Genomic DNA, 24,583 nt, shown 5'->3' with positions numbered 1-24,583 from the left:
TTTGTAATTTACTGTATTCAAAATATTGGCAACAAACAAATAGTAAAGTTAAAGTAATCCTTTTGGCCTCAGTGGTCATAAGGCCCAAGCTAATCTTTCCTCATACGTCTGATCTGAAAGTTTTTAATACAAAATGAGAACGGAACTTTAGCAACATTTATTCCAACAAATATTTTGACTACTCCTGTTACTTTTGTTAATATTTTATGAATACTTGAATACTTAAAAGAGCATACTGAGGTAATTGCATGATAATATATGTGCAAAATAATAACAAATTCAAAAATGTTAGTGTAAACCATGGCAACGATAAATGAGCTATCGTTGTGGCTTCACTTTGGGCAGTATATTGGGTATAGCTCTTACGGTAACTTGCTTCTCCCCTAAGGGCTGTCTCTTATACACATCTAGATGTGTATAACAAATAAATAATAACAGTGCTCAAATAGGAAGATGATGTTATAATCATATCAAGCATAGCTTTTCAATGAAAAGTTCCTTTTTGTCAATTGTGTGAAAAAAAGTCTGGTGGGATTCGAACCTGCAACCTCTTACTATCAAGGTAAGTATAATACCTTTAGACCACAAAGGTGTATGTGCAGATCTAACTCCCAGGCACCTTCTCTCATACAACAGACTGAAATGCTCACATACATAGTGGAGCTATGGTTAAGATAGAAAAAGCTTTTACCGAGGTTTCAGCTTGGAAATCATAGTAAATAATATTCAAATTTAGTTGGCTTTTGTAGCACCATAACAGAATATAAAGAAATAGATAAATAATAACAGTACTCAAAGAGGAACAAAATAAAAGCATGTCTTTTCTTAATTCTTGATGTTTCATTGAATTGTTTTATGTCCTTTTCAATCAAAATTAGCAATTTATTGCATTTGAGATTAGTCTTAAAGTTTCTATTAAAAACCATTCTTTGATATTTTAAAGTAATACTCAGGGGTGGCGGTGCCAGGAATTCCCCGCCGAGGGGACCAACATCCCCGCCAAGGGGTCTACACCCGCTGTCAGAGAAGCCCCAAGTCGCTACCCCCAAATAAAAGTTGTAGGAGAATTTTTTTTATTAAAAAATAATAACATTGTGTTAATTATGGGATCCTTTATTTAAATAGGATAATTAGATAGAAAACCATGCAAGTTAAGAATCACTCTATCAAGGTACTGGTCTCCCTGTTGGAGAAGAGCTGGCGCCATCACTGCAACGCATTCGATTGCAATAGTATACAGCACCTCACACTAAACAGTTTTTAATCCCTAAAATTTGACAGTTTAGCTGGGCATGCTTGTACCTTTGGCACTCGAGATTTGATTTTTCCCTGACGACCTTGCTGGAAAATCCAAGACAGGGGGTCCAGAGATCCCCGACAGGGGTAATATTTTCCCCCTTCGGACTCTTTGCTAGCGCCAAACCGGTAACACTCTAATTGGGTGAAAATAAATAATTTTTATATAATTCATTGTTCTTGTAATTTCTTATTGACTATTTAATATTTTTAATTCTTGTCATATTGCATTGTATTCTAGTAGCTACAGATTTTAATATCTGTATGATTTTTTGAGCACCTCTTCAATTCAGCTTTGCTGCCATAGATGTTTGAATAAATAAATTAGCTGACTCTTATTTATTCCCTCAAAGTCCAAAGTGTACAAGTATCATTTTAACATACTTATTAAACCAAAATGTATATATAGTAAGATGTAATGAACATTATTATTTTCAACAATTGAATTGTATATATAAATTGGATTGTTTGACTACTTGGTTAGGGTATAGTTCAACCAATATATTAAATACTTTAATGCCCTGAAACTGGCACCATTATAAAAAAAATGCTTTAGCAATTAGCTTACACCTACAATCAGTAGTGGCTTCAAGTGTACCTGAATAATCAACTGCAGTCGTCCTAAGTTGGAAGAAGTCATTTCCAAGATGTAATGTAATGTGGTTGAATTTATATAGCACTTTATACAGAAGCGCTCAAAGTGTGGAATAGCTCACACAGTAACATTCTTCTCCCCTAAGGGTCTCTTTGTGTTTGAGCTACCCTGTAAACCAGTACTAGCTATCTCTTGTCTGAGCACAATAGGGGCTCTATGAACCAGTACACCGGGGTAACCCATCTTTTAAAAATGTAATGGGTTCTTTATAGTGCACATAAGCCATTGTGTACAATGGGCCTACGATTTATACAGTAGTTCTTATACGAGAAGACTTGTTCCACCAACAGAACCATAGGTGAGTGTGCCATTCGAACCAGCGCCGATATTATGGCTGTAGGTTGCCGTGCCCCAGCCTCAACCGCTCAGCCATCCAACTCGCCATCCCGATCTGTCAAACAAGCTTCCTTAGCACGTTTAGTTTTGTTTTAATGTTAATGTTAATAATGGGGTAGTACAGTTGTAAAAACGTGCAGATTTTAATTAATTTGCGGGAGTTAGGTAATTTCCCGAGAGATTCTTGTTTGGTTGATGTAGTCTGTTCCGATTTCCAAGAGACTGCGGTGACTTGCGGGTGACTTGGGATAACTGCAACTGGCTAAATGTGGAAAAAGTGTAAGCAAGATGTATACCAGTTGGCCGGTATACCATAAACTTCCTTTTAAAATAAAACTTATTAATAGCTAAAATGTACATGGTGTATACAACTTCTCTGAGAAAGCTACCACCTTGTCTTTCCCTCTAATTTCTAATTCTTGAAGTGGCAATTTGGTGATGTTGAAATCTTCATATAAATCATTAATCTGAAAATAAAGAAGAAAATAACAGCAATTCTTAAAAAGATGATAATTAAATATAGGATGTAATCTGACATGAATAGGCATCAATCGATCAATCAATCAATCATTCATTCAACTGATATCCATAATTTACTAGCATTTACATGGTTTCAAATGTCCCAACTAAAATTCCTGTCAATGTGACATTCTTCTCCAGAGTCAATTAATACGCGAGTATAAACAGAAAAAAAAAGACAAGACTTAGACAAAATATATGGATTTGTTGGCCGGCATTCTGGAATTGAAAGACCCAGGAACTGGCAGTTTGTGTGAGAAGTTTGTAGAGGCGGAAGGCAAGTCATGAGGTACTGACTAACAGTATGTTAGAAGGGTGCTGCAGAGAGGAAGAAACAATACCTTAAATAAAACCAAAGAGTATATAACTGCAAGAGGTCCGACTGCCATAGTTTCATTGGAACGCAATCCTATTTCAAGAGATACTTCCACTTCCAGGGGCGTGACCTTAACAGACGTTCGATGATTGAACTTGTCCTGCGTGCATGTTCAAGTTTCGAACTCTATTCGAATTCGAATAGGGCGCCCCCTATTTCATGGCAGTACATTTTTAACGTTCCGCTGCCTGCATACATAATCTTGGCAGTCGGACCTCTAGCAGTTTTATACTCTTTGATAAAACTAAAATGGGGAAAATGTTGGAAAGGGAAAAGAAGTACTATTGGTGCATGTCAGCCAATCAAAGGATGTTGAGCTAAGTATGTTCAATTTAGATACAAGTCCCAGTCCTGACTATCACATTTTATTTGACAAGAAAATGTGATATGACTAAATATGGTCACGATGACATCACGTCATGACCATATACAGGCACATAATTAAAGCATACAACAGTTTTTTTTTTGAAAATCTGGACATTTAGATTATGAGCATTAGTTTGTTATTCACATGCTTTAACACTTTGGCTGCCGGCAACAGGTTTACTCGTCCCACAAGGGTGTTGCTTAGGGCGCCAGGGACCAGTATACTCGTCAAAATCGGGGTAACATTCTAGCGTTTACTATTTCCTTGTTGTACATTGAAGAAACACAGACTCAATGGCTGATACACCTAGGCGATAATGTACAATGACGTATATATATCTCTTGTGTTATGTTGCTGATAGTACACTCGAGCTGCACAAGTGGGGGCATCCTTTGAACATATACCAACCTATGCTAAAAGCGGACAGAAAAACTCACGCTTGGCATAGTCAATAAAAATGCTTTCACAGTGGCACCGACGAGTTTACTCATACCCTAATAAACTTGTTTTGGCACACGGGAAGGAACCTTAAAAAAACGTTGACTTTCAAGAAATGGTGTCAAGATGTTGTACCCACCTGATCTAGGTATTTGGCTTGTAACTTAATTCTCGATTGACACATTTTGCAGTTTGCCGCTGTTAAATGGTTGTTGGGAAGTATAAGCTGGTTGACTATGATGTTGTGTGTATCAATGCCATATTTAGTCAGTTCTTGTACCAACCGCTCCGTCTCGTACAATGATAGGAACTCAGCTATACATACGCATACAAAGGTTGTCTGCTCCTAAAATAGAAAGATAAAATTTAAAATATAATGCTTGTAGCCTTTGTAATGAACATACTGCAATAAATAAATAATCCACACACTCCATCATCATTTTCCCGAAAACTATGCAAGGGTCATCTAATAGTCAAAATGGTGGTAGTCGCCCCTTATGTATTCAAAATACATTCAAGATAACCTTGACATTTTATTTTATTTTATTTTATTCAATTTCCAGATGAAAAAACACAAAAATATACATAAAACAAGAGTACAATCAGCACCTGAGGGTAGCCATAAGTGGGATCAATTCAAAGAATCGCACTGTCAAGTGGCTTTCCAAACTAAGATTACTTAAAAAAGTATTTTAAAAAGTATTAAAATTCAATATAATTGATCACTTTTTTGAGCTCCCTTCTAAATCCTTCGAAGTGGAACAAGGCTTTATTACGAACATCACGAGGAATATGATCCCAAATTCGCGGGAATTTCACAAACAGGAAATATTTATAAGCATTAGTTCTAGCATAAACATGTTTAAAGGTGAGTGTTTCAGGATATCGGTCATTTATGACAAGGTAATCTAATACATCAAGATCGTTTAGACTATGCAAACAAAAATTATGCAATGAAATTTCATTCTTTGAACCATATCGGTTATATTAAGGGTTTTAAGCCTGTTAGCAAAGTCACCTTCAATACATAACTTAGTGATACGTCTTAAAGGCTTATTAATAGCTATCTGATGCTGTTTTTGGTGTTAGGTGCAAACAAGGGCTTAGATTAATCCACTGTATTTGCTTGTTTATCACCCTTTTACATTAAAACAGAAGCGAGTAAGTAAGGGCATATTTACCATAAAACCGAAAGGTCCACTGATTAATCTCAGATAAGAAAGTATAATACATACTCCAAGTTTTGAAATACACGCCATCATGTTAGGATTCAATATTTCGACATTAATTATGTCATCATCAGGAATGATGACATAATTAATAATTGGAGTATGTACCATACTTTCTTATATTTACTATAATGTTCCAACTTTATTTAACCATCATCAGGAACGATGACTTTAATGCTATGTATTTTACTTTGTTTTTATCTTTGTCATGTTAAGACTCTCATGAATGCATTTTGAGGTTTTCAGATAGCCACAATTTTGAAAATGGAAAGATGCCTTTGTTATGAGTGAATGCTGGGATGTAAATGATCAATTAAGTATTTCAAATGAAATTTTACAAATTTGCTTAAACAAAAGCCTATTGTGCATTTGCTTTAGGTTTGTTTTGTTTATGTAGATGAACTATACTCTCTATAAACATTGAAAAAATAAAATATATTCCCAATGTCTACATATGTGGCAAAGACAAGTCAAACCAGTCACTCGTCGCAAAAATCGATTTTTAGTTATTAATACAAGGTTAAACAGTAAATTGAGAGCTATAAAATGGTAGAAGAATTATATAAATTTGACCTTTTTCCTTAGGAAGTTACAAGAGTTTAAACATACAGTTTTTTTATTGAACATTATTTGAGAAATAAGACTTCAAAGTTTATAATTTCAGGCATTTCTCAAGCAGAAACCATCACCAAATCATTAAAAATTGTTGTTTTATCATTGATAATAAGCAAAATAACAGCACAGCATGATGTATAAATATATAAAGGTTAGTTTCTAATGCAGTAAAACCTTCCAGCATGTTTCGGTCATTATCTCTAGAAAACGATTTGTGACAAGTGACTAGTTTGGCTGGTCTTTACCACATATTGTGTCTTAATTATGGCTGCACAAATTATTTTATGTCCTTGAGGATAATGTGAAATAACTTTAAACTCACCGGATTTTTGAATTGTTCATTTACACTTTGAATTATTGGCAGTATACTCTCTAGCTTTGATGTCATTGTATCCGCATTGAATTCCGCCATTCCCAATAAACCACCAACCTAAAACAAAGAATAACAACGTTCAAAACTGTGGTTGTTAACACTCTGACCGCCAAACACGGAGATCACTGTGTTTTAGGTTTTTTTTTACGGAATTGCAGTAGCAGTATTGATGTACTTTCACAAAATCGCATTTATCTTAGCTTAGTTGTGCGAAATTGCATATATCACCTCCATTAAGGATCGGAGAGAAACTCTATGTAGAAACTATGCACATAAGATGTACAAAAACACAGAATTCAGAACAAAATGGTTCCAAGGGAACAGTAATAGCTCTACCATGAAGCTTAGAAAAAAGCGAGTCTTGAACTACTTTAACTGTTCAATAGGTACTTCGCAAGTCCTCTTCCCTATATGACCCATCTTATAAATAAATAATTTCAAAGTCTCAATCTTTTTTGTTCTGTTTTGTGTGTTGTACAAAAAAAAATAAAGAAGAAAGAGAGAAAAAAGAGAGAAGGAAGGGAAAAGGGGGGGTATGTCTGAAATAATCTGAATAAAAAAAAATGTATTTTAAAATTTTGAAGTGTTTCCTTTTTCATCTTGAACTTTTTATTGAACCATCCTACTGCAGTTTAATATTTTCCGTAAGTGCAATAGATAGATATTCTTCTATATTTGTAATATGTATCTCCCTTTTTTTGTTTAACAAAATTTAGGGGTGGGGGCAGGAAAATGTTAAAATAATTTTTTTTTTCTTTATCTCCCTTTATTTTGTCTAACAAAATTTAGGGGTGGGGGAAAGGAAAATTTTATTATAATTTACTTTCTTTATCTCCCTTTTTTTTGTTTAACAAAATTTAGGGGTGGGGGAGGAAATTTGCGGTTATGGCTACAGGAAAATTTTAATATAATTTACTTTTTTATCTCCCTTTTTTTTGTTTAAGAACATTTAAATGGGAAGGGGGAAGGGTTCCCCTTATGGCACTCATATGAATTGGGGATTGAGAGGTTGTAGTCACGTCACTTGGGAAAGGCACTTTTTCTTACCTAGAAGTTTCAATTCGCAACTGGGCACATGTGAATATTTTGTAGTTGCACCTACATTGGTCTTCAGTGAATGCACTGCTAAACAAGAATAATTCCCGGCAGTAAGACTACTACACATTAATTAATCGGGCTGCTGCAAAAAAGCTACTGATGTACCAATGGTGGGAGTCTGAAAGCCAGCAAAGGACCCAGCAGTATCCAAGCACAGAGACTCTATGGGGGTAAAGTCTCCAAAAATATGGCTATTATGTAATGCTTGATATAATATTAAAGGCATATTGATAGAGATCTTGAGAAAAAATTCATCATTTTTTGTTCTGGGCCTCCAGTGGAACCAACAACTGGAGCGCTGGACCCCACCATCCCCACCCTCTCAGTGATACTGTTAACATAAATACCTGTTGTACAAATGGTGTAAATTGGTTCTTGAGTTGGAGGATCTTGCCGAGACCTTTCTCGATAACTGATGGGAAGGACAGAAGTCTGAGTGTGTGACCAGTGGGTGCTGTATCGAACACCACTGCTGAAAAATTCATGCCTTGAACAAGTCTAGGAACAATAAGACACAACACAATAAACAATTTTTTGGTAGATATAAAAAAAAAAAAATGGAGGGGATATGGTAATATAAACAATATTTGTATAATTGTTTTCATATAATATATATACCTATTTTAAATTACAATACTACACATAAGCTACAAATTCTCAACAACAAAATAGCACCCTCCACGTACAAATTCTGTATCAACGCAGTGTACTTATTTATTAGTGTGTGTCCTCCAAAGACGGTTTTCCACTAGGCAAATTTATTCGCGCGAACCAAAAGCGTCGGTTCAGGCACATGCGCATTCACATTTTGCGAAGGGAAAAAATGTGCAACCAATCAAAGCTCTGGAAGCGAACCGATGCTTTGATTCGCACGAATAAATTCGCCTAGTGTTAAACCAGCTTTACAACAAGTTCTTTTAAACTTCAACCAAAGACCTAAACTTCACAAATTCTGTAACAACCATGGTATTAATGTGGTCTGCTCAATTTCTAGGATGCTCTCTCTCAATAAACAAGTACTTTTTACGCTTCTATTTTGTTATGGAAAAAAAAAAAACCACGGATTACGCTACGTACGTTGTTAAATTATCTTTGACAGAGTCTGTAACATTGAAAAACAAAATATATATCTGCCACAAAGAAAGCTTACACAATCTTCTCTGTACGCGCTTCATATTATTTGATGATTTTTAACAACTTTACAAGGTTCAGATTAATAATTAAATTTAATAATATTACATGTAGTTTTTGCATTTCTGGCGTGGACAATTAGTAAGGCAGGGGTGCAGCTAACTACAGCCTTAACCCTTATCATGTCGTAGGCGCAATAGTGCGACAGCGAAAAATTTACCGTTGAATGCCCTAGGCGCACTAGTGCGACACATCCAAGTATACGTGGACTTCGCCCTCTATACTGTCTATATATCATTCTGATGCTCATTTGTTTTTGCATCCGGGTTACTTACACTTTGAACTTTTCGAATAAACAAAAATCTTGACAACTTTAATTGAAAAATATTTTATAAATCAAACAAAAATGTCAACTTATTTTTGAAAGTTTCAGTATGGCCGCGCAGCAATGATATACTGTGGAACGAGCCATACTCAATGTTTTTGATGATAATAGTGTGGATAGAGATCACAAACATTTTTGTGGAATTATAATGGTGTTTCTATAGGCTAGTGAAAGTGATGAGATATGGTTATGATGGGGAAGAAGCTAATATCGCCGGTGGTGCAGCGGGGACAAGGTAGGACTAGGGCCTAGCCTAGGCAAAGTTAGGCCTAGCCTATACAAAGAAATAGGCCAAATTGGATGTTGGAGACAGAACATTTCTCTGATTGTAAAACAATTTTTTTTACAAACCAGTATCACATATACAGGGTTGTTGTTAATAGCCGGTAACCTGTAAAAATTGCCGGCTGTCAGAATATTTTATCCGCCTGTAGGCTAGGGCCTAGCATAAAAATTATTTCTATAACTCACTACTTGATAAAGGGAACAATAAGATCTGTCTCTTATACACATCTAGATGTGTATAAGAGACAGGCCATAGCGGGCTTAACAATAACAGTTACTGTGCAAAATCATAAACATTTGAATACAAAAATAATATATAATTTGTTTTCATTCATAGAATTTACCAAACGTTATTAATAATTTACAGAGCATAAAAATACATTACTGTATTAGAAACTTATTTAACAGAAAAACGTTGAAAAAAATCAAAACTAATATTACATTATTATAAAAGACAACATTAACGTTAAAATGTTTTTATTTAGAAATCGATATAGCTAGACAAGCCTATCCTCGCGATATGTTTAAATATTACAAGGTTTAGCTGTCCTTGGCATAACCTAAATATAAATATTGATATTGTCGTACGCATTATTATATTACAAGTAAACAAAGAACCCAATTACATTACTGATACTGCAAGAAGTCAGATAGTAAAATTAATTATGTTGACCTGATTCCAATTTGAGTCTTATTTGATTTGCTTATATTTCTATGCCGTATAATAATAATAATAATAATAATAATAATAATAATTTATTATTATTATTATTTGGCGAGATTTATGTGAGTAAAATACCATCAAGATTACAATAATATATTTTTTTTTAAAATATGGAACAAAGTACCTAACAGAATATTTAAAAGACTGAAGGCATATTGATATTATAAAGAAACGTTTAGAAATCAATTTCTCAGAACTGTGGATTGAGTTCACTGATTATATCTCTGATTTCAATTCAGTTGTTACAAAGTAGGTATACCGGTAAGATTTATTTTACAAGACAGTTAAGGTTGGTTTCCATACAATCGCTTCACAATCGGGTCAGCTAAATACACACTAAAACCTGTTTTCCACTAGGCGAATTTATTCGCGCGAATCGAAAGCGTCGGTTCATGTGCATGTGCATTCACATTCCTGTCGGAGTTTTTGCGAAGGGAAAAAATGTGCAACCAATCAAAGCTCTGGAAGCGGACCGATGCTTTGATTCGCGCGAATAAATTCACCTAGTGTTAAACCAGCTTTACAACAAGTTCTTTTAAACTTCAACCAAAGACCTAATCTTCACAAATTCTGTAACAACCATGGTATTAATGTAGTCTGCTCACTTTCTAGGATGCTCTCTCTCATAAAACAATAACTTTTTACGCTTCTATTTTGTAATGCGAAAAAAAAACGTGGATTACGCTACGTTGTTAAATTATATGATCTTTGACAGTGTCGGTAACATTGAAAAACAAAATATATATCTGCCACAAAGAAAGCTTGCACAATCTTCTCTGTACGCGCTTCATATTATTTGATGATTTTTAACAACTTTACAAGGTTCAGATTAATAATTAAATTTAATAATATTACATGTAGTTTTTGCATTTCTGGCGTGGACAATCAGTAAGGCAGGGGTGCAGCTAACTACAGCAATAGTGCAACAGCGAAAAATTTACCATTGAATGCCCTAGGCGAACTAGTGCGACACATCCAAGTATACGTGGATTTCGCCCTCTATACTGTCTATATATCATTCTGATACTCATTTGTTTTTGCATCCGGGTTACTTACACTTTGAACTTTTCAAATTAAACAATAATCTTGACAACTTTAATTGAAAAATATTTTATAAATCAAACAAAAATGTAAACTTATTTTTGAAAGTTTCAGTATGGCCACGCAGCAATGATATACTGTGGAATGAGCCATACACAATGTTTTTGATGATAATAGTGTGGATAGAGATCACTAACATTTTTGTGGAATTATAATGGTGTTTCTATAGGCTAGTGAAAGTGATGAGATATGGTTATGATGGGGAAGAAGCTAATATCGCCGGTGGTGCAGCGGGGACGAGGTAGGACTAGGGCCTAGCCTAGGCCTAGACAAAGTTAGGCCTAGCCTAGCCTATACAAAGTAATAGGCCAAATTGGATGTCGGAGACAGAACATTTCCCTGATTGTAAAACAATTTTTTTTACAAACCAGTATCACATATATAATAATGTGCTATGACGATTACCTTTTTTATAAATAGTTTTTTGGTTAGAGTTATGTAGTTTTGTAAAAGTAATTTGGCATGCTAGAATGTCACGCACCAACGATTTTCAGCATGATAAAGGTTAACATCGGCTCTGGTTTGAGCCACTCCTCACCCAGGGTTCGGTTTTTAGAACCAGGTCTTCTTGCATAAGTACTTAAGAAATGGAGGTCAAATGTACTCATCTGGCTCGTGTGCACTTTAAAGAAACCACTGCATCTTTCGGAAGGGTATAGGATTTCCCGATGATATGGTTCATTTCAGCCCCTCTTGTTGTGGAATTAAGTAAACATGTAACTATGTACTATTATATTAAAGTGCCTCTTTATGGCGGCTAGGTAGTCACATGCAGCGTAGTGACGCTGAGAGTTATGGATTTTTCTAATACTTTTACCTTTTTACTATGACTAAATTTCAACTCATCCCAACAACAAGCAATTTGACCAAGTGGTCATGAGCTGTGAAGTTTATATTGAAATCTACCAAATAAATTTAACCCCGGGGAGCTCACTTGCATACCACCAACCAAACAAGGGGGGGGGGGGCGCAGCCACTTCAAGACATAAGACACTTGCGCTACCTATTTTACTGAAAATTCTTCTTGACTTTAACTACCATTTACCAAAAATACACTGTGCTTTAAGGACGACAGGAAAAAGGTGGCTCAATAGTGCCAGAGAGGGTGCAATATTGAGTGGTTCCCGATGGCAAAAAGTGTTCCATCCGGTTGCATTCTTGTGGCTGTACCAAAAGTAGGTTTAGCAAGGTGCTTACCGGCTTAGCACCCAGTTTACCTTGAAACTCCTGCCAACATCGTGCGAAAAATCTTGTCACTTGACACAGGATAGACCAGGGACATTAACTTCCAATTTCACCCCGTTATTTCCCACACTTGTGCTACAAAGTCCTCGCAAGTATACCCCATAAATGCAACACCTCCATGTTTAGAAATATTTAAGAGTGAGCCCCCTCGGGGGGGGGGGGGCATTTAACACTCTGTTAATATCATCACACGAACTACATGTTGTTGTATCTCTTACCTCATGACCTCTGCAAAACTCATGGCTTCATCAATTCCAGGGAAGGCACCAAGAATATCTTGCATCATCTGCTTACCCAGACTCATTGCATCTAAACATACAAAAAGAAAACCAAATTGTATTTATACATCATAATACCTATCGGTAGATTTCCCGCCAGTACATAATCAAGTGGTACTGGTGAGGGACATCTTGATTTCCTGTTCCACAAGACATCCATTCGTCATCTTCAGACTTTAAAGGAATATCCTTGGTGTTTATACCGAACAAATCCGTCTAATACATCCATCTATCCATTAAATGGTTGACTAGTTGTCCAAATTAAGAAAAGCTGTTACGCCACGTACTTACTGCCTCCGACGGTTGTCGGTCGAGGCGATTCTAAGCAGAACGTAATGCAATGTCAAGCATGTAACAAATCGTGTTTAACGACGATCCGTTCAAACTGCCACCGACGGTCAGCAGACGGCGTTGCGTGTTCAAGCGCATACAGGGAGCGGAGTTGGATTGTACGACCTTCGTGCAACGCAGTGAGTTCCCGGTATTATTCGTTACGCATGCAAAAATCTGGATATCAGAAACAATGAGAAGTTATTCTGGCTGTACTTCCAAACTATAAGAGCACCACAAACATAAATGAATATTGCTTCGGAGGTATTTTAAAAGTGAAAAATAAAAATTGGAAATTCTGACAGAAGAGATGCTTGTTGGGATGATATCTAATACTGTATCTAATTGCTTTTTGATGAGGATGTGGTGTTCAAAAATTTGTGTCTACTGAACTCTGTATCTAGGGATGTCATTTAGAGCTTTCAACATTCATTCTAATGGTAGAAGTGAGACAGAGTTTGTGGCTAGATGTTGACCACTTGCCCTAATGGGCGGCAAATTTTTCCTATAGCCAGGATTTCTTTGCCACAAGACATTTTATAACCAGCAAAGGTCAAATCTCAAAATATCTTCATTAAAATGACTGGGACACAAAAAAATTTGGGTTACGAAATGTTGACACCCTTTACCGTACCACTCACCTTCCTCTCCTAAGTAATCATCAGGAAGCTCCGCCATTCCGAGGTTGGGATCAATCTCCATCGCAAACAAGTTATCAAATCCATTCACCTTGGTTGGTATCTTGGAAAATTTCTGATCAAAAGCATCTGATATATTATGAGCAGGATCTGTAGATATAACAAGCACACTCTCTCTGGATTTTGATAGCAGAACTGCCAGGCTACAACTGGAAATGAAATTCAAAGAGGAATGTAAGTGAATACTTAAAGTCAATCATTTCACCTGCGAGGGGAATTATCAAAGTGCAGAAATTTGGGCCTAAAATCCAGCTGCGCATTTTGAAAATAAGGCCGATTTAAAAAGCATAGACCTGGTGCTATGCACAATAAAAGTTTAAAGCCATATTATACCATTTCTACACAAATTTTGCAGAAATTTAGAACTTGACATGCCTTACTAATATGTCAGAATACAGGGGAGAGGTGTCTAATGGAATTTGATTGCAAACTGATACTGCAACAAATGTAATTGATTTAATATATAACTAATAATAAACAAATACTCAAGTGACAAAATATGTCTATTAAAAACAACACTATCAAATTTCCCATTTTAGACAATGCTGCATCTAAAATAGGCCACTATGTAGGCCTAGACCCTACTGTACGTGTTTATTCAAGTCCAAAACGGCCCTCCCCCAATAACCTAGAACCAGGGTCAGTTTTAGGATATTGGTGCAAAACCATCAACATTCCTGCTGTTAACTTTCCTCTTAATAACTATTCATAACTAGACATTAATAAAAACAGAAATTACACTCAGTAAGAGATTGTTGATACTTCCTCAATTTCAACTTAATTCCAAAAAAAAATAAATTGTAAAACATTGAAATTCAGATACTTTGTCGTAGTAATTGTTTAAATTGCTCAAAAAACATAAAACTTGGTACAGCCAATGGATCTACTATCTATATACGACATCATTCAACTATTTTAGTTTTTGTCCTAACAAATTGGGGGCAGCAGAACAAGTTGAGGCCTGTTTTAGGTTGGGCCCATTTTAGACACCTTTCCCTAACCAATAAATACATTCCCTATGCAGTATTTGAGTTAGTTTTTGATGTAGGCCTAAACTACTGTAAGGCCGAGGTCTACACCCGCGAAAATAAAATACCTTACAGTATTTTTTTGACAGTGGCCACCATCAAACCACATCCATTCCCCCTCTACCACTTCCCAATTCTGGCCTAGGATAGATAGAAGAATATTACATTTTTTAATAATTATTATTACACTTACAGTATATGAAATTAAAACAAGCCAGCCAAGGTCTGTGTGTGTGAGATTTACTTTCTAACAAGGCCATGCCCGTGTTATTGTTAGCTAGGAGAGACTTTTTTTATACCTTGTTTTAGTGAACCAACCAACTGCAATATTAATGATTTCAAATAAAAATAAAATTTTATTTTTGACTAATTAGTGCACCCGCTGCCGCGAACAAGTGGAAATTTCAGAAAAATAAAGTTTATCTTTATTTCTATTATGCCCTCCGCTGCCTTGAAATCTCCAAAGATAGGATATGTACATTTCTTCCTGCTAATATAAAGTTGAAGCACTTAACCATCCTATTTTACATTCACCAATAATTTTTTCTTTTTATTTTCTCTTCTGTCTGGATGATTTTGGTGAAACTATTTGCTAAATAAGAAAACTAAATATTATTTTTATTTTTATTTTGCCCTCCTCTGATAATCTTTAAAAAAAAACAAGGAATAAAAAAGGTCTCAGGCTAGGAGCACACAAAATATTATCCTTCAATTGACTTCAAATATAGTTTCACATTAATTCAATGGAAAGAACACATTGATGTGAGCAATCTACTGTTTACAGTAGATGACAAAATTGGTTGAATATTTACAGAGGTTATGCTAAATTTAATAAAGTTTTTCTAGATTTACGTTGGCCAGATCTTAAATGTGTCACCATATGCATGCACCGCTCGTATAGCCTAGCTAAGCCTAGATGGGATGTCTACTCTCTCTGCACGCATTCTAGTAGGCTACAAGATGACACATCACTTGTATCGCGGCCTAGAGTGGCTCAGACTCTAACCAGCAGGGGATTCCCTTTTAAGGTTCTTTTTAACTAGCCAAGTGGACCAGTAAAATAATATTTTTATAGGTCCTCCATCCCTTTCACTAGCCACTACAGTATCTTGCCAACTTCGGAAGGCCCAAATATCATATTTGTGATATGTTAATCATGCTGCCCATCGCCGATGAAGTAACACTGACAGATACAGAAAAATCGTTCTGTTGTCTCTGTATGAAATTATGCCGTGAAATATAAATACAGGAATCTATTTGTATGTACAGTGCACTCTCACAATAGCCCCCTCCCCCGGATTGGTGCGACGTTCAGTTTTCCGGAAAGATCGGTTTGTGGAAAATTTCTATTGAATCCTTTCCGAATAAGGTAGGCCAGTTAGGGCCTAGCTTAGACGCAAAAAAATAGTGACTTCGGTATGATTAGCCTACGAAAAGGTAACATACTATTTGACATATAATACGTACAGTACCTGTTGTTTAGCTGTAGTGCACAAGCAACTTGAATTACTGTACCAATAAAATGATTGCTTTTATATTGTTTTTACGTGCATTTTTGGTCTGAATTTTTTTTTCTAAACTGTAAACACAACACATTCTTTGTGGTCACAATGCGACTTGTTGTAAATATCAGGTCACGCCTCCAAAACTCTGCCCGCTAATTGGTTAATTTTTTCCGTGGGGTCATGCAGCTGGGCAAACATCCCATCTGCTTGGCTGTGGTTACGTCTGATCGCCCTAAGTTTCATAGTGCGTGACAGCTTGCTGACAGAAACAAGCTTAGTGTAAACTGATAAATTTTTAATTAAACAGATTTATTAAAATAAATGAGAAACCCTTGTGGTTAGTTTTAGAGTCAAATCTAAATAAATCTAACAAATTTAAATTTCATTCTCTGCAAATTTCCTCTGTGATTAGCAATGTTTTTGGGGAATGTGAGTGAAGCAATGCATTTGTATTTACATGTACAGTAGACTGACATGAATCTAACAACATACCAAATCCTAATTAAACGTCTACTGAAAAAGAGCCGTCGTAGAAACAATTGCTTTGAGTTCCTTTTACATTTCAGGTTGATTACAATCGATTTTTAAGTATTCATAAGGCGGTAATGTACTTTATTAAAACAATGGAAGGCGTAACTTTTACCCCTTTTACACAGGACCAGTGGCAGGACCTTCGGATATATTTTCTGGTGGGGTTAAGTTGTCCGACAGGGGGAATTCAGCTCGTAGGCTCGAGCTGGGAGAAGCGGTTGGGAGGGGGTTCCCCCTCCCAAATGAGATTTTTTTAAAGAATATCAACCTCTAGATGGCCGAAAATGGCACTCTCAGACTGTGACAGACATGTGTTGGCTTGTTGTGGGTCTATTTTTATATGTTTTATGGTCTGACTGCCCGACGAGCTCTGTCCTAACCTAACCTTGGCAACCCGAGTCAGACTTTAACCACAACTCGGGAGATTTTAACCCGGGTATTGGAAAATCCGGGGTTATGTGCGGAATGTTGCTTGCAGTGTAAAAGGGGCATTTCACTTTATCTAACATTTTACTGGTGTGTCGTTTTAAGTACACTATAGATAATCTCCATGACAACGCTATTGGGACTGTGCTCTGTACGAATGGTTCATTCACAGGGTGTTGTGCTAGGCCAAGTTGTTAAATCCTTGCCAGCGATGATTATTGTGTTATTTCGTCCGGAAATTGTTGCGTTGTTTATTAACTTTTTGTCCCACGTTGTATTGTGGGATGGATACATGACGGTGCTCACACAGACGGAAATCAACTTCTCCCTGTAACATGTGACAAGCAGATGCTGGAGAAGGTGATTTCCCTCTGTACGTCTAGCCATGAATTCCTCTCTGGTCTAGCTAGTGCGTGATGTTCATTTGTTCGCCTTGAATGACTGAGCCCAAGGCTGTTCATAGCTGACATTAACATGACAATAAACAGAAAATAGAGATCTTGTTGACATTATCTGTGTGGAATATTTTGTAAAGACATCGTTAATAGGTGAATAAGTAAAACTAGGTATTTCGTCGGACTTTCATTGAAATTTTAACTGGTCATGCGGACTTGTTATTGGGACAGGTGCGCCAAGTATTTTACTAGCCATTGGCTGGCGGACCAGCGTTATTTTCGAACCCTGCCCAGCCTAGGCATTTAAATACTCGGGGCACAGAATCTTATTAAATTACATCAAAAATATCAATATAAAAGTTAATATACAGTATTAATCTTTGATATTTTCATACCTGTAATGTTAATGAGAATGAGTTATTTCTATTTTTTGTTTTGTATAATAGACACATTCTGCGAGGTTTGTTTACAGGTGGTCACTTGACATATAGTTGGTCGAATTAACAGTACAATCAGTGTTAAAGTAAAGGAAAGGGTAATGTTATGGTTTTGAAAACATTCACCCACCATTAACGTGAGAAATACAGTAACTGGCAAGAAAAGACACGACGATTGCTGAAAATAGTGTTTATTTACTTATTCTAGCATTCAATGTACTTTGTTTACGCTTTTGAATTTATTTGGTCCTTTGTAAACCTACATTTTCCGATATGGTGACATTTACCTATTCAGGATTTTGACAAGCACCCTCACACAAATGTGTTCCTACTGTAGCTACCCATGAGAACAAAGATATGGACATAAGGATCTTTAATGGTCCCCTTCATGGATTCAATCATCTGGGTCTGGTCCTAGCTAAGCATGATTCTAACTAAGTACCTCCAGCCTAGCCTAGACCCAGCATTTTGCACCACCCCTGAAATTTTACTTTGCCCCACCCAGATTTCAGATGCTGGCGTTGCCACTGGGAATTACAGACTGGGCCCTGAGACAATCTGCCAGTACCGCCAGATCGTCCTGAAAACAGGCCCGGTAGACTGAAGGTAAAATCATTTCAGCCAACTGTTGTCTGATAGATCGTCTTGTGGGCCCAATCATCAGACTGTAGGCAAAATCATTTTTCAACATGACTCCTCACTACTGTTGTCGTCATTTGTATTTGTTAGTTTGTTTGATAGACCTTTCCCACGAATCGGTTAGACATCTTGAAGTGATGACAAACATTGCGAATCAGCGGTGCGTAACCAACAATAAGATAAACTTATAGGCTGATTTTCTGACATCATGTTATTTAAAGAATCATAACTCCATAATAACATGGTGTCATATCCAAAAAATGTTTCCAGCAAAATGTTCTTTAATACTAGGCTACACCACTATAATATGATTGAAAAAGAATTTAAAAATGTGTTTGACCTCTGAAATCAAGATGGAAAATGAAAAGCCTATCTAAGTACAGTAGTGTATTAAAATGCATTCAGTGCAGTACTGTGGCATAGTATTTTCGTGTCGTTACTGTTTCAGGTACCGATAATAATAATATACAGATTTCTCTTATTATAAGTACGAGTTATGTTTTATAAAGAAGTATAGTATACTATACTATACTTCTCCAACAGTATAGTAAATCATGTTTTTAACATAGGAACCTCTCATATAGTAACTAAAACAATGCTAGTTCTGAGTATTAAGTACTACTGCACTGTAATGCATAGGCCTAGACCTATTTTAAATACAATTACTAATAGATTCTTTTAGATAGGCTTTTCTTTTTCCATCTTGATTTCAGAGGTCAAAACCATTTTTTAATTTTTTTTCAATCATATAGTGGTGTAGACTAGTCGTTTAAGAATTAAAAATTTTTTTGAATACGCCCTGTTATGGAGTTATGATTTTTTAAATAACATGAAATGATGTCAGAAAATCAGCCCAAAACAAAAGCTTATCTTATTATCTGATTCGCAATGTTTGTCAATGTCATTACTTCAAGATATCTACCGATTCGTGGAAAAGGCTTATGTACCGAAATAATAAAATAAATAAATATATGATCACTTTAATAACGATTCTTAGTAAATACTAATAATAATATCTGTAGGCATAGGCCTAGCTAGGCTAGGCCCCTAGGCTTAGGCTACGCGTTAAATAAATTTAAAAGGCACTTCAATTTCAAGATGTCTACCGATTCGTGGAAAAGGCCTATGTACCGAAATAATAGAATAAATAAATATATGATCACTTTTAAATACCAATAATAATATCTGTAAGCCTACGTTAAATAAATTTATAAGGCAATGCGGACCCGACCGTCTTGTCGTGGGCCCAATCGTCCTGTGTGTGACGTGTAATTAACGAGGATGAGTGGATCCCTAGGCCTAGCTTAAAGTTAGATAGTCCTGTGGCTAGACTAACTAACCTGCAAGTTGTTTTCCCCACTCCTCCTTTACCGCCTACAAATATCCATTTTAAAGAAGTCTGGTCAATTATATTTTTCACAGAAGGTTCCATTGGTTCCAGCATGTCATCACTTCCATCATGCCCATCACACAGCGCAGCCATCTTGATTTTGATTGACTTGACCTTTGACATCTTAACTCAATCTCTCGTGTGCTGTAGGCCTAGGCCTATTTATTCTTCACTGCCATAGAATTATAATTATTCCTACATTTTATGTAATTCAATAATGATGATTATAATAACAACAATAATAATAATAATAATAATAATAATAATAATAATAATAAAATAATAATAATAATAATAAACAAACGAAAATAAGGAAGAAAAGAAAATAAGAAAAAGATGAAAGTAAACAAATTGAAAGATTAAAACAAATGATAAGGAAAAGAAGAAAAACTAAAGCAAAATGAAAGAAAAGAAAAAAAGAACGAAAAAGAAAGATAAAATTATAGTAAGAAAGGTCCCTCTAGGAGCTCCGTAGAAAGGAAAGGAAAAGAGAGACAGAGAAATAATAACAGGAAAGGAATGAAAAGGTAAGTATAGAATTCAAGCAACTAAATGAGTGGAGAAAGAAATGCGAGAAAATAAGTACCGGAAAGATAAAGAAGTATGGAAGTGAATAGTAATCAAAAATAATATGATAGAACTTTGAGAGAATTGTAATAAGAAAATGTAAGAAAATATAGTATAGGCAAATTCAGAGAATTTGTATAAATATTGATAAAGACATATTACCTTCACAAGGAGAAATTTCAGTTGATTTTTTTCCTCCGTAAGGAGGTTATATTTTTGTTCGATTTTTGTGTGGATGTGGTGTGTGCGAATAAATACAGTAATATTAATTAATAAATAACATTAATTCATATGTGAACATAGTAGTCACTACAATAATAAGATTAGCAATTTTCAATCATTAATTTTATATAGCCAGAGTAATGTTTAATAGTGTGACACTAAAACGACAGTTATGCTTTCTCAATTAAAAAGATATCTTCTATGAATGGAACGATCTGATGAAAACACAAAATTCTATCGACCAACCCAGTACGGTTTGATTTTATTCATACGGGAAATTAAATCATGGTAAACACCAATTTAAATTAAAATTAGCTCATTTAAAAGGACAAATAAGTTATTAATTTCCAATCACAAATTAAAAAAAATAGTAAGTTTCACTAAAAAAAAAAATCCATAAATTGGATAAATTATTAATTTGTTGGTATTTTTTTTTTCTTTTTAATGAAAATATATAAATTAGGCCTAAGGGATTCTCATTGAAATAGGGCCAAATTGTTCATTGAAAAAATTTGAAAGGTTATGCCACCTGTCGCACCTCCCACCCCAACCACCGTACGGGCCTGTTTAATAAACTAAACTCAGATACTAAACAAAGAATATTCCCACGAAAAAAAAAAAAAAAAAAAAGAACACTCTGCATTTAAAGCGTCGATTTACTTCCCGAGCTCTGATTGGTTGCACATTTTTTTTTTTTTTTGCTTTCGCAAAAAGTAGAAACAGTTGGAACTACTATTTCGCTGAAGAATGAGACTTCTGATTCGCGCGAATAAATTCGCCTAGTGGAAAACTGGCCTTTAGGAGTGGGCCACCAATGATTGATGGAAGTGGGGAGAGGATGCAATTTTAAGCTCTATTGTAGATTTTTGTTCAGCAAATTCCCAATGGGGAGGGGGGGGGGGGTTGAATGGGATTCCCAACTCTCAAAATATGCTACAGATATATTAGCTTTTTGTGTTGGTTTATTCACTTGAATAAATAAACTAGGACAGGATGTGATCTAGCATGGACATCATCGTAAACTAATTTTCATTTTTAACTCTTTAGATTATGACCCATCACATCATTCCTCTACCATCGGATTCACTCCTAAAAGGTTATTTGCCAGACGATAGCTATGTGTCTACTCACCCCCAACTCTCCCCACACCACATCGGTAGGGGGACCCCAGCACTGTGGACCTTTGTACAAAGTCCCTCCCTTTGAATTACTATAAGGTCCCAACAAAACGACTGTGTAAAAAAATCCCGAAAATCACTGACGAAAATGTGCGTTTGTGGGACAACCCGTTTGTTTGTGAGACAGCACGCGCACTCCTAGCTCTGCTATGGTTGGTCAGTTGTTAAGTTTGATTGACACTCCAGAAAGATCGAATAAACGACAGGCTTAAAAGAGTGACCAACATAACATAGCTATGGACTGGATTTTGCATAACGTAACAAAAGATAACTATAACATTTGAGATTCTGTATCATAATTTATTTACAATTTTTTTTACAAATCTACATGCATACAATGTATATAATATTGTGCGTGTGAGGACTTTTTTCAATACTCATTATTGAGGGACACAGGTATATTTTAATTTTGTGGTTAAGAAAAAAAGTGGTTGCAGCACCTGTCCAAAAAAGGTGCTGATGAGGATACTGTAATACTTTACCAACTTAACTTTTAGAATTTTAAGATGCTTTGCATTTGACAATACAATCACAGTACATCATTTTTAATGTCCATGATAACACAAATCACTGTAAACACGGTCAATAATAATACATATATGCAGGGCAAATTATATCTAAAAAAAAATTATGTAGAACCATTCTATATGTTTCACTTCTTGAAAGAGAATAATAATGAAAATTATTTGTTATTATTTTTCTAATTAAGGACCAAAGACCATTAAAATCTTAAAAGTTGTTTTTAATTGGAGGGAGACCTGTAATCATCATGATAATAATAATAATAATAATAATAATAATAATAATAATAATAATAATAATAATAATAATAATATAGAAATAATATGAAGATTAATTTAGTAATTTGATTTTACAAATATAATACTGTACATACACAAACACTATTGAAAATACAATACACTAAATCCCCTATTAAGGGGACAACTTAAGGAACAAAAAAAAGTGTTCCCTTATTAAGGATTGGCTGCAGTTTTAAGAGATGTACATTTCTGATATTTGTGTCCCCAGCCCCCTTTTCCTAAAAAATGTTCCCTTATTAGGGTGTCCCCTTAATGGAGTATCCCAAAGGAGGGATATTACTCTATTGCCTCATATAAAATCATTGCATTGCAAACATTTTATCTCTTCATAATGTTCAGTAAAATATTGTTTTTACATTTAATATTATCAATTCACTTACCACCATAATAAATGATGTCAAAATTGTTATCCTTCATGATCAAAGCTTTGCATTACCGTAATAATTTAATCTCATTTACATAATTCTGGATAGGCACCTGGATCATCATTAGTCTCATTTACATATTTCTTGATTGGCATCAACATCTATGTAATAAGTATTTCTACCATTGTTATTAATAAATCACCTCCATTTTCAAAATAAATTAGTTTCATTTACATATTTTATGATAAAATGTACATGCACTAGTTTAATAAGTTAGTCTCATTTACATATTTCTTGATCAGCACCTGCATTATTGTAATAAGTTAAGTCTCATTTAAATTCTTCTTGACATGCACCTGTATCACCGTAATGAGTTACTCTCTTTTCCATATTTCTTGATAGGTGCCTGTACCATCATTTGCTGACGTACTTGCAGATTGTGGTAAAATTTCAAAACATCTGGGTGCGCTCTGACACACGACTTTTCAAAATCCACCACACGCAGTCCTTCTAGACTGCGTGCCCTTGATAAAGCTACGTATGCTTGGCCGCACTCGAAAACTTTCGACAGGGAAATTTCAACACAATCTAGAGACATACCCTGAAATGATAAAAACAAAATGAACACTATCAATTCACCCTTAAAAAAAAAAGATTATAAGGATTAGAAAATGGATATGTAATATTGTATAAGTATTATATAATTCTGAGGAAGAGGAGTTATAACTTCATATTTTCAATCTAAACAAGAAGTAATTTAAGTCGCCATAGTCTCTTTTATGACAAGGTACTATGTGGCTTCAAAAAAAAAAAAAAAAAAAAACCTTTTAATATGTAACCAGAAGTTATGACATTGCTGTGTGGTCATATTTTATATTCTCAACATTAATTTACAAGCCAGAGGAATATCTTTCCATTCTATTCTCATAAACTGTTGGATGTATGAAATATACTAGCACTCTATGAGTAGGCCTAGCTGTTGATTGAGCAGTCAGGAATACCTAGGAATGCTGTATCATACTGAAATTTATAAAAAATTCCTGAAGGTCAATTTAACTAACAACAGATCATGTCAGATGTAGGTCAGGAAGTGCCAAAAAGCCTGGCAGGTCAACTCATAAGTGAAAATGATGAGTGCAAATGGGGGTCTCAAATGTAATGAGATAATTTTAGAATTTGCAGAGTTTAAAAAAACCATTTGGTTATGGGGTTTATTTTCTACATTTAAACTTGCCTAAGTCGACTTTGTTAGTCAAATAATTTCTAAGTCGATATTATTTTACATGCCAAATTGTTGTGTTTTCTATTAATTAACAATCTGTAAAGTCAAATTTCATTTAAGTTGAACAGTTTTTCAATGCCATTTTGAATTTGACTTAGGCAAGTTCAACTGTATTACTTTTTTACATTTTTGCTATGATAAGTATAAAGTAAATAACAGCAGCACTTTTGAGACTAACAATATATAATTTATTCTCTAGCTTTCGTCCACACAGTGGACTTCATCAGGAGAGGCTGAAGTCCACTGTGTGGACGAAAGCTAGAGAATAAATTATATATTGTTAGTCTCAAAAGTGCTGCTGTTATTTACTTTATACTT

At 35.1% G+C, this 24,583-nt stretch overlaps 2 protein-coding genes across 2 annotated transcripts in view; both read right to left on the bottom strand.

Annotated features, from left to right (window-relative positions):
- Window positions 1-422: 422 nt before the first annotated feature.
- On the bottom strand, window positions 423-19,938 carry LOC117101070 (ATPase ASNA1 homolog). The gene is made up of 7 exons (XM_033240938.1): window positions 19,781-19,938; window positions 13,423-13,628; window positions 12,392-12,482; window positions 7,650-7,800; window positions 6,154-6,261; window positions 4,127-4,333; window positions 423-2,754 (listed from the first exon to the last, which is right to left on the bottom strand). The coding sequence occupies exons 1-7, from the start codon at window positions 19,921-19,923 to the stop codon at window positions 2,635-2,637; spliced, it is 1,026 nt and encodes a 341-aa protein (XP_033096829.1). The 5' UTR covers window positions 19,924-19,938; the 3' UTR covers window positions 423-2,634.
- Window positions 19,939-22,076: 2,138 nt separating this feature from the next.
- Window positions 22,077-24,583, bottom strand: part of LOC117100867 (ATP-dependent DNA helicase PIF1-like) — a gene marked incomplete in the record, with an annotated part of 16,877 nt that continues 14,370 nt past the window's right edge. Inside the window, 1 exon segment of the mRNA XM_033240703.1 lies at window positions 22,077-23,584. Coding sequence (XP_033096594.1) covers window positions 23,345-23,584 — 240 coding nt within the window.

This window comes from Anneissia japonica, unplaced genomic scaffold (assembly GCF_011630105.1).
Source record: "Anneissia japonica isolate Jap-2015-1 unplaced genomic scaffold, ASM1163010v1 scaffold904_len716149_cov161, whole genome shotgun sequence".
Classification (NCBI taxonomy): Eukaryota; Metazoa; Echinodermata; class Crinoidea; order Comatulida; family Comatulidae; genus Anneissia; species Anneissia japonica.
This window is presented reverse-complemented; position numbering and strand designations above follow the sequence as displayed.

Bases quoted from the DNA above. Each gene is read 5' to 3' on its own strand.
- LOC117101070 (XM_033240938.1), bottom strand. From the start codon at position 19,923: ATGGCTGCGCTGTGTGATGGGCATGATGGAAGTGATGACATGCTGGAA. The intron at 12,483-13,422 runs GTGAGTGGTACG...TTGTATGTTTAG, and splicing joins TGATTACTTAGGAGAGGAAG to ATGCAATGAGTCTGGGTAAG. The intron at 7,801-12,391 runs GTAAGAGATACA...TATTGTTCCTAG, and splicing joins AGTTTTGCAGAGGTCATGAG to ACTTGTTCAAGGCATGAATT.